This window comes from Antennarius striatus, chromosome 18, assembly GCF_040054535.1.
Source record: "Antennarius striatus isolate MH-2024 chromosome 18, ASM4005453v1, whole genome shotgun sequence".
Classification (NCBI taxonomy): domain Eukaryota; kingdom Metazoa; phylum Chordata; class Actinopteri; order Lophiiformes; family Antennariidae; genus Antennarius; species Antennarius striatus.
In genome coordinates, this window is record NC_090793.1 from 17410170 (window position 1) to 17424289 (window position 14120).

Consider the following 14120-nt stretch of genomic DNA (forward strand, 5'->3'; position numbering starts at 1 on the left):
GCAAAGGACATAGCATCACCAGTAGAAGGTCTGAGTTTTCGGTGAAAATTGGCAGAGGTTAGCAACATAAGAATAACAATTCAAAAATAATGAACATGTGTAATATTCACAGAGGGCTTAATCAAAAAAATGTACATGAAATGAGAACAATTTTGAACTGTGAAAGCCAATCAATCGCTGATTGGTGCTCAGACTTTGCAGAGATGGATGTGATTGCAGTGTCAAAGTAAAATAGCATTGTTTGTGTGTCACACATGAAACCAATTTAGAGCTTTTTGCTCGATGTTAGGATGAAGCATTGCAATCAGAATCATTATTATTCGTTTGGTGGCTATAGTTCAGTGTAAAAGTGATAATATCACTGTCTACTAATCAAATATCTTTTCTGTATTGTAGCTTTGTTCTTCATTGGGTAATGTGTTTAAATAACTTACTTTTCTTACTTACTGTCACTTTTCTTCCAAGAATTTATGGGGCTGATTCATTACAATCTTTCTACTATGTATAAAACAGTTAAATATCAGTAGGTGATGTCACCACCTGTTGGAGCCATATTTGGGTTTTGTTAAACTTATGTATGGATAGTTTATATCATCACATTGAAGAAATGCAGCTTTGAGTTAGAAATTGGACAGTAAATTATGAAATGTCATGCTTACCTTCAATACCATGAGCAGTATCTTACCTGTATGTACTTACCTGATTATCTATGATGTGGTAGTAGAGACACCCCTTTGCGTCTGCAGTGACTTTGACTACTCCGTTCATTTAGTGCTGTATGGGTTAGATGGCAAGACGGTGTGGTTTTCAGACCGCAAATAACCCAACGATCCATCTCGTGAATAGCCTTATTGCAAATGGCCTTCACAATCGCAATGACCATTTTATTTTTCCTTTACTTTCACGATTTGTTCATCCAAGAAAGTCAACTGGATTGTTTGAATAAATATACAGTACATGTCATTGTAAACAAATCTTTTTTTCTGGTCAGTATACCCATTTTGTGTTCCATAAAATATTTATTTTATCATCAGACCTAGTAAATTTTGAGTGAACCTGTACAATCTATACAAAAATGGACCTTACCCGAGAGACTGTTAGACTCATGCAGTGTGAGAACTGTTTACATACAGTACAGGTGTAATCACAGCTAATACTGGCATCTCTGAGAAATACAGTTGAATCCACACACAAAAACACTGAAAAAAAAATCCGACTCACCAGCACAAGTTGATCAACAGATTCTTTTAATAAACAACATGAAAACCAAACACATTTTAAAAATGATTTGTGTACGTCTGAACAATACATTGGTTTTTTTTTCTCAGAACGGGATCACTTGAACCAATGAAGTAGCAGCTGCACGTTTTACAAGCCACATGATGCAATGTCATTGGCAGAGCAGGTAGACATCAAAACTCAACACTACAAGATGACTGGTTGAAAAGAGAAGTTGGAGAGACGATGGGGGGGGGGGGGCGTGAAGGGTTACAACTGTGGCATCCTAGTCCATGAAGCCCCCGTACCGCTTCTGTAACTCCCTGCCAGTCTCCCAAGCTCGTTTCAACACTCCTCCATTCTTGTTACTGTCCACCAACCACTCAGGCCTGCCCACACGCCTCATAAAGCCTCCGTAGCGCTTCTTAAGGCCACGTCCTAACACTGCCTCCAGTAAGTCACCCTGCACCACTCCTTCTTCAGCCCGACGCATGAAGCCCCCATACCTCTTTACTGCCTCACCACCCTGACCATCAACCTCACTGCCGTGGTTGGTCACTGCGTTGAGAATCTTTAGGATCTCCAAGCCAACAGTTTCTTCCTCATCTGGATTTCCTGGATCATCCAAAGCCCCCTCTGGAGAGGAGGAGGAGCGGCGAGACATGAAACCACCGTAGCGCTTCATGAAGCCACCGTACTTCTTGGCCACTTCATGTTCTGTATCTTTTTCTGATGTCATGGTGTTCATTGCTTCCTGTTCCTGTTCAGGTTCAGCATTCAGCGTTTCTTCTTCCAAAAGGACATCCTGGCACAGTCGGAGCTTCTGGCTGTCTAAGCCACCCTCACACTCAAGGGAGCATGTCTGAAAAAGGACACAGGCATTACCGACTTAGACCTTTTCATAATTAATCTAATCCATAGATTTATTTCCTGAGTCGTAGTTGTTTTACAGCACGATTTCCAGAAATCTTGGGAGAGTATGTGAAATGTAGACAAACAAAAAAAGCAAAATTAAGTATCACAATTTGAAAATTCATTTATTTATTCATTCATTCAATCATCTTATCAGCTTGCTCCACTTTTGTTTGTTGCTGGAGTCTATCCCAGCTGACTCAAATATTGAAAATGAGAATTTTTACTTATTTTTTTTAAAGTTACATGCCCAATCTGAATTTAACGTCAGCAACATGTCAAAAAACCTGTGACAGTGGCAACAAGATTGGAAATGTTGTTTCATGCTAAAAGGAAACACTTAATGGAACAGCTCAACATTATTGAAGTTTCCTGGCAACATTTTGAAAAAGTTATTGGGTATAAACATCCAGAGTCCTTTTAAAGTACAGATGAGAATGTGTTCCCCACCTGGTGAAAGAATGCAGAGAAAAATATGGCAAAATATTTTCTTTCTCAATGTAAAATTACAAAGAATGTGGGGATTTAATCGTCTAGCCATAATTTCATTACAGAATTCTGAGAATTTGAAGAAATCTCTGACACCACTGCATGAAAAACATGGAAATTTGTGGTGATGCTCAGAAAAACCTTCTAAAGCTATTGCCTGTTAACTGATTTCATTACTGCTCCATGAATGACAGCTCTATGTTGTACGGCATTGAAATCTACTGAATGGTTCACTCCTGTGTTATCTGTAATTTGATATGGTAGCAGCCATATTTGAAAGTAAACTACAAAGCTATTCTAATGTACTCATGATGACACAATCAAATACTTAAATGTAATTTAGATCCTCTCTGACAAAACCTGCTATCTATGTATCCCTAAAATAACATAATAACAGCAGGCAAATTCTACACTGACGCAATGATGATTCATTGTTGGTTATGTAAGAGGTAAAAATACATAGAACCACTTCGAGGCTTTCCCCCCCACCCTGTTCTATGTCTTACTGATCTAATAGTAAAAGGCAGAAGTACAACAGACCACTGACACCTCACTGAGTGGTCAAACAGAGCCAGCAATTTTTTTTGGGTAACAGGGTAGATTTTTTTTTTAAGTGTACTAGATGAAAACATGAAAGGATCAAGGTATGACTGTATACAAATTCAAAAGTATTAATTGTGAAAATAAAGTGCGTTCTGAAAGTAAACTGCAATGTTATTCTAATGTACTCAGGTTGGTTATCTGTATCAACAAATACATAAATGTAAGTAGGCTACTTGTCTGAGGCGCCACAATCCCTCTGTTGTTCTGTCAATCAAACCGATCCGATGTTAAAACGTGGGTACAGCAGACCGCTGTACCACTCACTGATTGGTCAACTAGAGCAAGCTTTTAAGTGTCCATCAGCCATCAATGAACCGAAGTAGTCATTCATCCAACCATCACCCATCCATCCACCCATCCATCAATCCATTATCCACCCATCCACCCATCCATCCAACAAAATATGGCTGCAACAATGCATCATTTTATAATGGATTAATCTATCAGGGTGGTACAATGGTGTCGTATGTGCTGTTGCCTCAGAGCAAAACGTTCTGGGCTCGAGTCCGTTCTGTGTGGAGTTTGTATGTTCTCTGGGTCTGGGTTCTCTCCAGGTTCTCCCACTTTCTCCCACCTCCAAAAACATGCAGTTTAGAAGAATTGTTCACTCCAAAAATTGTCCGTAGTTGTGAGTGAGCATTAGTGTTTGTTTGTCTTTGATGAGACTCTTGTCCAGGGTGTACCCCACCTGGGAGAGGCCCCAGCAGACCCCTGACTCACAAGGTGGATGAGCGGCTGTAGACAAGACAATCTTGTAGACGAGACAATCATTGTGTCTACATTAATCCATTAATCCATCAAGTCATATGATGATTAACAAAGTCATCATGGTCTCTGAAATTTACAACTATTTCTTTGACATTGACCTTTTCAAAAACTGAGTGACAGAGAGAAAGAAGGGGAGCTCAAGCCAGCAACTTCTGGTCCCCAGTCCAGGACCTAGTGGACTGAGTTACTGTCGCCCCAAAATACTGTATTGTAATTTATGTCGTCGCAAACTATCGTAGCGGAGTCACCTGTGGCCACCGACTGCAGGCGCAGCCCAAAAACAGATGCGTTGGCCGGGTATCGAACCCGGGTCAACTGCTTGGAAGGCAGCTATGCTAACCACTATACCACCAACGCCACACAGAAACTTGAGGAGACAGAACTAGGAAAGTCTTTAAATGAAACTGATGAAACAATCTGATTAATAAGAATATCTTGCCAGACAATTAATTGTGAAGTTTTAGTTTCAACAGTAATTCATCTTCATCCACACTCTACTTTACTCTGGCACTATCGCTCTATTATGAGCAGCAGCCTGAATAATCAGTATTCAAATATCACAACCAATCCTGGATCCCCTTACATTATGAAAGAATCTGAATGGATTTCATTTAAAGCATTCCATTATTTTTGAATTGTATTTGTCTCTGCAAATTGGATGGTAAAATAAGTGTGATTAGTATATCCAGCTTGGCAACTTTGAAAAGCATCTCTTTCTTTCATTGAAAGGAACCCTTTAATGAAGTTAAACAATATCAAGTACAAGTTTAATTCATATTACACAATTTTTTTGTGTTACACTTATATTGTCAGTTTGTTTTGAGTGCTGTGAATGTATAGGTGTTTAATAATGTTGCTATGCCTTGTCTGGAAACTATTTCCTAATGACTTCAGTTGTAAAGACAATGGCGTTGGTGGAGTTATGAGCTCTCTGAGTGCTTCCGAGTTACAATCATGTTTTCTATGTGGCTCATTCCATCCATCAGTGTTGTTTCATGTTCCCACTCTGTTCATTAACGTGTCACAATAAAGCGTGATTACGGTAACTGTCTTGCATTAGAGAGAGAAGCAGCCCGCAAGAGAGACATTGCAACAGTCACCAGATGGTTTGGGAGCAGCCAGCAGCCAATGTTCAGTGTGACACCAGGCACTTAACTCTGGAACAACTGATAAAAAGTACACTTCCTGCCTTTAAACCTTCTGCTCCTGCACAGTACCCTACTCACCTAATGGACGACCGCCTTTATAAGCTGTGTGACCCCCCTCCAATACCCATTTATCCCAGTTATCCTTTAACAAGATGAGTCCAATAAACCTACTGGAAGTATGATCAGACTCAAGGCATCTGCAGGGCCCTGGGGGAGGCACTGCTACTGTAACCTGCATCAAAACCCATATGTGTGTCATTGGATTTCACTTATTAGAGACGTCATAAATTCCTGTTTCATGACATGGGGCCGGGATTCTTGCTGAGCTTTCAGTGCCGCTGGCTTGTAAAAACAGAATTAATGACCGGGGAAATTGAATTCAGGACATATTGGCACCATAGGGGACTTGGATGTCTGCAGTACCCTCTAGTGGCTAGAACCGACAGTTTACAAAAGGCAATGATGTACATCAGGGTGACCAACGCTTTTGAAACTGAGAGCTGCTTCTTGGGTATCGATTAATGTGAAGGGTTGCCAGTTTTGCTTTAATATGTTATTACTTATTCATGATATTCATCTCTGTGAAGTCACTGATCATGTTGATGATTTCTCGCAATAATTATCAATAATGATTTAACAAGTTTATTTCTACAAATATTTGCAAGTGCTTACATTTTTAAACGATCACTTGTACAAATCACAATGTTCTATTTTTACAATCCACTAACAATTACAAACATGCTCTACATTGCACTACTTAAGTATAAAATGATCAATTATGCAACATACAAAAGTCAACTTTCAGATTTAAAAATAATGCTTATCACCAAATCTACAGCATTTTAGTAAAATTATAATGTTACATTTTACAAAACCTTTCTCACTATTTTTTCAATATTTGAATTCAATCTTGCCATCGCCATGCTGCCACTGAGAGCATCTGGTATCTTTTAGTTTGTCTGTTTATTGGGGAAGCTGACACTACATGCTGTTCACCAGTGTATTGTACGGTGGGTACTTAGCATTTCCTGAAATGTCTCAATAATCTGTTGGTTTTCCGTCGCCACAGTCACAAATGAGGGACATGCAGGAATGTTTCACAGCAGCAAAAAACACTTGTTCCCATTCACTGCGGGAACAAGTGTTGGGGGGGAGGTAATCATATTCTCATTTTAAATGTTTTTTTAAGGAAAGTTAAAGAAATAATTGTTTAGAAAAATTAGATGCAGCTCACTGGAAAATTATGTTACGGAGAGCTTTTGAGAATGTTAATGGAATGTTAATGATCCCTGGTATAAACAAGCAGGTGAATGGAATGATTTTTAAACATATTCACACTAATGTTGCTTTTAGTGATTGAAATGCTATGAAAGTGCAACAAAAATATTAATAATGCATTCTTGTCAGCCTCTGGTGTAAGGGTCAAATAATCACAATCAGAATACTATATTGATCCCCTTAAATGGTATTATATTATATAATATAGTATTTCCATGTAAATAAAGTAAAAGTTGAACAAGTTTGTAAAATATAATGGACAAAAACAGGCATTTTATTTCAACACCAGCTGAATGAGACATATAGTGCTTTCCGTTATACAACTCAGACTCAACGATATTGTAGTTATGAAGCACTCAGCCTGTGAAACAGAATATAAATGAGCATTCTGGATGCTCGACGCATTACTTCAATTAAGGAACAGACTGAAATGTACTTCTAAAAAAATACAATTATGGGCTTAAAAACAAAGCTGCAGGCATCAGGAAGGAAAAAGACATGAAAATAACAAAATTTCAAGATTAGAAAAGAGAAAGAAGGAAAAAGAAAATTGATCAGAGGAAAGGAGAACTAAATTAAGAAGAAATGCCATAGCAGTAATGGATTAACTGTGATTTCATCAACAGGCTGAAGGAAGATTCAGGATGGATTCAAATGACCAAATGACAGATGAAGAAATGACGAGGACGAACAGAGAACAGAAAAAGAGAAGAGAGGTCTGTAAACCCCTCAGAAAAGAGTGAGATGGGAAATAAGAATTGTTGAAGGAACAAAAGTGAAAAGGATTGGAGGGATGGGGAGAAGAGAGGAATGGAAGACAAAGACAGAAAACAGAGTCTTACCAGGATGAATCACCTCCAGCCTCGTCTCAATTACGTCTGAATTAAATTAAATGACTAAATGAATCTCAGTTTGGGGCTTTTCCTAAAATGGTTTTTTATATTGTAATTTATACAAACACCTAGACGCTTAATACTGTACTAAACACTCAGTCAAATACAATTGGTTCCTTAAAAATGTGCATCTTTCAGATGTCTTCTAATGAGCTAGCTGTCGCATGATGCACGAGAGGTCAGCCTATCAGATCAAACGATATGATTGATCTAGAGTGTGGGTTTATTGATGCTCCTGGATCTGAGACACGACTGACTTAGAATCAGGCCTTTGGGACGGGGAAGAGTTAGGCTCCATTATGTTCACCTGACGAAGATTAATTTAAGGATGAGAGGCAGAGATTCCATCATTATATGTACATCAGAACCTGACAGCACACTGTGTGTGTGTGTGTGTGTGTGTGTGTGTGTGTGTGTGTGTGTGTGTGTGTGTGTGTGTGTGTGTGAGTGCGCGGGCGCGCACGTTTCTTTTTCCACTCTGCAATCATTCTCTCTATAGTCCGTTTGATCAATCAGTCATTTATGTGTGACTGTATTCAGAAGTCGTGACATTACCATGGAAGGGAAGCCCGACTGCTGTCCCAGGAGACGGTACACACAGAGCGCACACTCCTTCCTGCAGTCAGATCCGACCACCAGCGACACACACACGCCCAGAACCAGCATCCACAGGCAGACGCTGTGTGTGGGAGCAGCCATGGACTAGGAAACATCAGGATAAAGACAGGTGGCATTAAAGTTTACATCAAACAATTCACATAAATGAAGTAGAACATGGAAAAAATAAACAATTAAACTATAAAATGTTAGACAAGAATCACCAGAACAAAGAACAAATAATGTTTCCTAATAATATTGACCTAAAACAATAAAAATGTTGATGCTGCAGCCTACTGGTTTAACCATTAACATGAGTATGATAATAGATTTTGTAAAGTACAGCTATATCTCTATATTTTTCCAAACCAAAAACAATCAAACAACTACACACACACACACACACACACACACACACACACACACACACACACACACACACACACACACACACACACACACACACACACACACACACACACACACACACACACACACACACACTTATGCATACACACAGGTATGAATGCATCTAGACACAATTAAATGTTTTTGTGATTAAGTCTGATTTCAAGAAATGGATGAAGCAGGTCACACTTATTTGGAATAACTATAAATTCAAACATATTTCGCCTTTCATATTTTAATATATATCTTTCTTATTTTAATGACTCTTGGTTGTTCGTGTAATGAGGGTGAATAGGACTGAGTTCTTTACTGGAGGAAATGCACTCCGTATGATGCGCCTCTTGGTTAAACTGAACGTCATGCTGTGAAGTCTGGTGTGACTTTAGTGACTAACTAGTGATTAACTAGTACTAGTAAGTGATGGTGATCGGCAGCACAAGTGTGACCAGAAGCAAAGGCTGTTTCGGCTGCAAACGAGAAGCGATTGTCTTACCTCGGAGTTATTTTATCGACACTTTGGCGAATTTATGCTTTCCGGTTTTTGCGCGTCCCCTCGGAGGGAGTGAAGCCTCTGATGGAAACTGTCTGAAGTGAGTTTGTGTGTCACTCCGTGGGCAGGTGGTCCCTGAAGGCCCTGGCTTCTTTCCGGTGTCCCGTGATTGGGAGGGGGGGGAAAAAAAGATGTGAAAAGCAGTGACACAGGCGCTGAGCCGTCTGGAGTCCGCTCCAAGTGTCCGACGGTCCTGGACCCGAGCCGGAGCGCATCGTTTAAGTAGCTGGAGTGGGTGACGTCACCGAAGATGATGGGGAGGGGTGGGAGAGTTAATCAACGGATGATGCGACGTGACAGTACACCCCCCACCCCTACGTGACACCCCCCACCCCTACGCGCGCGCACACACACACACACACACACACACACGCACACGCACACACAATGTGTGCTTGTTGTATTTGCATGTAACCGACTTGTTCTTGTACTAATAGATGTGATAGAATTTATTACTTGAGGTACATTAATAATTGATTTAAGGAGAAGAAATACACTTTATTGTGCCCATGAGGAAAATATCTTTACTCTTATTATATTTTAAATATACATACTGCGTGCGTGTGTGTGTGTCCGCTTGTGTGTGTGTAGAAGTCACTGAAATAAACACACACACGTACACACACCACGGGCCTGTAAGCATGCAATTTAGACACAGTGGGAGGTGGAGTGATGGGCAGCTGCTTCTGGGTGCGACCTGGTGGGCAGTATGAAGGGGGTAGGGGGGGCAGTGCCTTGCTCAAGGGTACCTCGGCAGTGCTCAGGAGGTGAACTGACACCACCCACTGCCAGTTTAGATGCTATGGTCCACTCGGGTCTCGGGTCGACGACCTCCAGTCCCCAGCCCGAGACTTAGTGGATCGAGCTACTGTTTCCCCCTTTTGAAATTGATTGATTGATATTGATTCTTATGACACAGAAGGCTTATGATTAGCACATGTATACATTGTGTATACATGTGTTAATCATAAGCCTTTTAATTCACATTGGATCGCTTCCTCTGACTTTTGAATGACAGTTATTCTGGGCTCAAATTTCATTTGATTGTTTGTGATTCCATCTTACTGTGGGTTTTCACATTGGACACATTCATAGTTCATAGACATCAACTACAGTTGTATTTAATAGAATAAAAACATTTCCATTTCAAAGTCCTTTTTATTTCCATTCACATAATGTTACTGACGAATTAAAAACACCCACATGCTTTTTTATAAGCCTTACAGCTGTCACAGGCTACTGACTGAGTGGAATTATGGTACGCATGAATAACCCCTCCCCATCTCTAATGAGGTACAAACAGAAAATAGTGACAGTAAAAACAATATGGCTTTCTGTGGTCAGTAAACATTAAAGCACTGGATTTCAGATCAGACAACACTCCACAACCCAGCAAGTCATTTGAACCCCAATTCTGCAGAGGTGTTCTGAGCACATGTGAAAAGACTGGAGTGAAAGGACACCCCCTTGACAGAATGCTTTAGGACAGCAGCCTGCTTATCCAAGCATTCAAGTAATCATGGTTGTATAGACAGAGACCTATCAAGCTTTAATTACCCCATGACCAGTAACCCTGTGGTAAAGCCATGTATTTTCTACCTTGTTACAACCCAGCTGGATGAACGAAAATTATAACATAAAAAGAAGGAGTTAGGGTTTGAAATAAAATTATTTATTAACCAGATTATTTTAATATTGCTACACAGAGAGAAGTTCATTTGTCAAATCCATCTACATGTTAAAAGTAAAATAAAAACACAACCTATGAAGTCCTCCAATTTTACAGTGCTGCGAAAATTGTGAGCAGCGCCCTAATTCCTCATGACTAATGCAGTCAAGCACCTGCTTGTGAGTGGCTGGTGACTAACTTGGCCCACTCTTCCGCAATATGGTCACAAAAATGATCACAGAACAGCGTCTCACAGGAGCAAATGAGGCGAACTGTGATGAACATCTGATGGGTATTTGAGGGCTTCTGCTCTGGTTGAGTACCTGGGATTGGCGCACACCTACGGAAGCACGCCGCTCCAATCAGGAGACAGGGATGGAACTGGAGGAGTGTGAGGAGACAGTTTTGTGGTGGTTTTCTGTTCTTCATCCCTGTTTCCCTGCAGCAGATGTTTTGGATTTGTGTCTAGAAGGCAGAGCACATCTCGAGCAGGCAGCTGATAAGACACAACCGAATTGCATCTTTCATCAACCTCTCCATATTAGACCGGTCATTCCTCCATTCCTCCTTCATGGAAACATGGCTAAACAGCAGAGTACCGAACAATGCTATCGAGCTGGCCGGTTGCCACATGCACACATTCTCAACCTGTCCCTTGACGAAGCATTTGTGTCAGCATGCTTCAAATCCACATCCATTGTTCCAGTGCCAAAACACTCCAGCCCAGTGTGCCTGAATGGCCTCTGTAGCACTCACACACATCATTCTGAAGTGCTTTTAGTGACTGGTCTTAACACATCTGAAGAGCTGCCTCCTGCCCACACTGGACCCGTACCAGTTTACCTACTTTAGAAATAGGTGTGCAAAGAATTCAGTCTCAATTCGGATGTACTCTGCGCACACATTTGCATGGTATTTGAGTAGCTTCTCAGTTATCCAGGTCATGGTTGTCTAAGGTTTTTTAAATCAATCCACTGGATGGACGTTAAGAAAGTTTCTTAAAGACGTTTCTTGAAGACAGACAGGATCAGGAAACACACCATGACATAAACTCTGTAAAATATGATCAGGGCTTGATGTATGTTTTCTGAAAGTAAATTTGTGGAATTACCATTTGATCATATCACCACCTTCTTTGACAGTCAAATAATCTAATATTGTATAGTAATATTGTTGGCGATGTGATCATTAATGTTCTATTTAAGGAAATAATGGAACTAAAAATTGTTTCATTAGACTCAACTCATTTCGATCTACATTTCCTAATTCTACAGATTAATTTGAGTTTAATGAATGTGTTCTGTCTTTACAACTAATTAATTTCACACAGCTGTCAGAAGTCCAACTACACTGTATTTGAAATGTGTAGCCTCAAATGAGTTCTACTGAGAACAGGCTGTTTCATTTCAGCTGCATGTTTTTGAAGGTGGGAGGAAGAACCCAGAGAGAACTCACACAGACACGGAGTGAAGATACAAACTCCACACAGCAAGGACTCAAACCCAGAACCTTCTACCCACTGAACCACCATGCTGCCCACAAAGAAACACCTTTAATCAAATTATTTTAATGCAGGTTGTTGAGATCAAAGCTATTCAAAATGACAAGTTCAAGAATGAAATGAAAAGTATTAAAAAGAATCTTCATCTGTTATTGCTTAAATCTGTATTGTTTATCATAGACAATTGATTATAAGATTATGACCATTTATCATAAGTAATTAAAGAAATTAAAGTTATCAAATTTAATACTTCTGCAAAGCGCCACTCGTTTAGACTAATGTAGTGTAACTTTAGATGCAATCAGAGTAGTTAATTTTAATAGCTTGATTTTAGTTTAATTGAGTAATTTACTATTATTCCAAAATGTACAAAATGTAACGATAAAACAGGGCACCACCCTGGAAAGGAAATAAATAAATAACCAAATGCTATCAATCCCAATTAGCAGTGAAACAATAAAGTTAAAAAAAATAAAATAAATGAAAGTGGCAATACTAATCATCAATTAATATACTGCATACAGCAAAATCTGTAATGTCTACAACTGCCTAACAATCAAAATAGTATATTTACAAGAAAAGCACATTTGTTTGTACATGTGTGTGTATACTGATGTGTGAGGTATAGTTCAGACATCTTACAAGAGGATTACGTCACATCAGAGAGTAGACCAAAAGGTTTGAACACAGGACGAGGATGCAGAGCCTCACTGTGTTACTTATACCAGTTTGAATGGGCAGATGGACGTGTGTGTGTGTGTGTGTGTGTGTGTGTGTGTGTGTGTGTGTGTGTGTGTGTGTGTGTGTGTGTGTGTGTGTGAAAGAAAGAGATGCCAGCAATTAACCACAATAGCCACATCACTATGTGTACAACACACAAATAACTAATGCAATATTTAGCATTATCACAGCACAATGATTAGTCTAGCTGTGACATTAATGCCGTGATTCTCAAATAGCGGGGCTATCCTCGAAGGGGGGGGGGGTTGGAGGGGGGTGCTTGTGATACAGAGGAACGTGCACCGAGAAACTACTGTATGCTTTTAAATTGACGTACCATTTAAAGTGTAATTGCACATCCACTGCAGCAGGTGGCAGTAGTGCTTTCACATGTGGTGTACCATTAACTGTAATTAGAGATTGTGCAGGATAATAAGTACTCTGCAATGGTGTAGGGGTTTTTTCATGCTCAGACACACACACACATACACACACACACACACACACACACACACACACACACACACACACACACACACACCAAAGAGTATGTGTGGTGAAGGGTGGGGGACGCAAAATGTTTTCTTCTTTCTAGGGGGAGTTTTGCAGAAAACAATTGAGAGGCACTGCACCAATGAGATACTGTATTCACACGTAAAGCCCCTGTCTTCTTTGGACATAGTAGGTGGGAGGATTCTTCCATCCTCATTCCCACTGGATCCTCCGAGCTGTGGGTCCTGGTGGGATGTGTTGTTGGTAGATGACATCTGTTCCTAGGTAGGCATTGAAAGTGGTGCAGTTTACTGTGTCTGGCAAAGCAGCAAACCGTAACTGTGGTTCTGATGAGGCTGAAGCTCACCATTCTCTGGACAGGCCCTCACGGTGTGTCCCTCATCACCACAACCAAAGCACTGCACCACCGATGAGGTCACAAATAACACGTGGTCACAATCATCTACTGTACTCTAACATAAAACCAAAAGTTGAGCTCCTCATCCTGGTTGTTCAGGATCAAAACTCTCTGCGATGAGACACTACATGCTTCAGGAATCATTTAAGACGATATACTGTATTATTCATGTGATCACCATATTTTACTTGGACTAAATTTTATGATATCAACTCATTTGCAGCAGTCATATAAAACAGTGTTGGAGATCATATTCAATAGTCTACATCTTATTCCTGTAATATTCTGAAGTACCTCAAGGGTAGTACGACTGTTTTTCAGTGCCCTAATGAAAGTGCAGGTATAGGATTCTGACTTTGCCTCCTGGTCTCAAGTCAACTGCAATGAAATTCCTTCACTAATGAACTTGGTTAAATCACAATGGTTCTGTGTCCTATGGGTTTTTGTCTATGTTTG

General features: G+C 40.1%; 1 protein-coding gene and 1 non-coding gene across 2 annotated transcripts; both read right to left on the reverse strand.

Annotated features, from left to right (window-relative positions):
- Positions 1-1305: 1305 nt before the first annotated feature.
- LOC137612733 (proenkephalin-A-like) lies at positions 1306-8929 on the reverse strand. Its single transcript, XM_068341412.1, has 3 exons — positions 8808-8929; positions 7865-8011; positions 1306-2080 (listed from the first exon to the last, which is right to left on the reverse strand). Exons 2-3 carry the CDS (start codon positions 8006-8008, stop codon positions 1505-1507), a joined length of 720 nt encoding a protein of 239 aa, XP_068197513.1. The 5' UTR covers positions 8009-8011; positions 8808-8929; the 3' UTR covers positions 1306-1504.
- trnag-ucc (transfer RNA glycine (anticodon UCC)) lies at positions 4276-4347 on the reverse strand. Its single transcript has one exon. It is a non-coding gene; the product is annotated as a tRNA-Gly (tRNA).
- Positions 8930-14120: the final 5191 nt, after the last annotated feature.

Excerpts from the sequence above, each read along its gene's own strand:
- LOC137612733 (XM_068341412.1), bottom strand. The coding sequence starts at position 8,008 with ATGGCTGCTCCCACACACAGCGTCTGCCTGTGGATGCTGGTTCTGGGC. Across the intron at positions 2,081-7,864 it reads AGTCGGGCTTCCCTTCCATG|ACATGCTCCCTTGAGTGTGA; the intron begins GTAATGTCACGA and ends GTCCTTTTTCAG.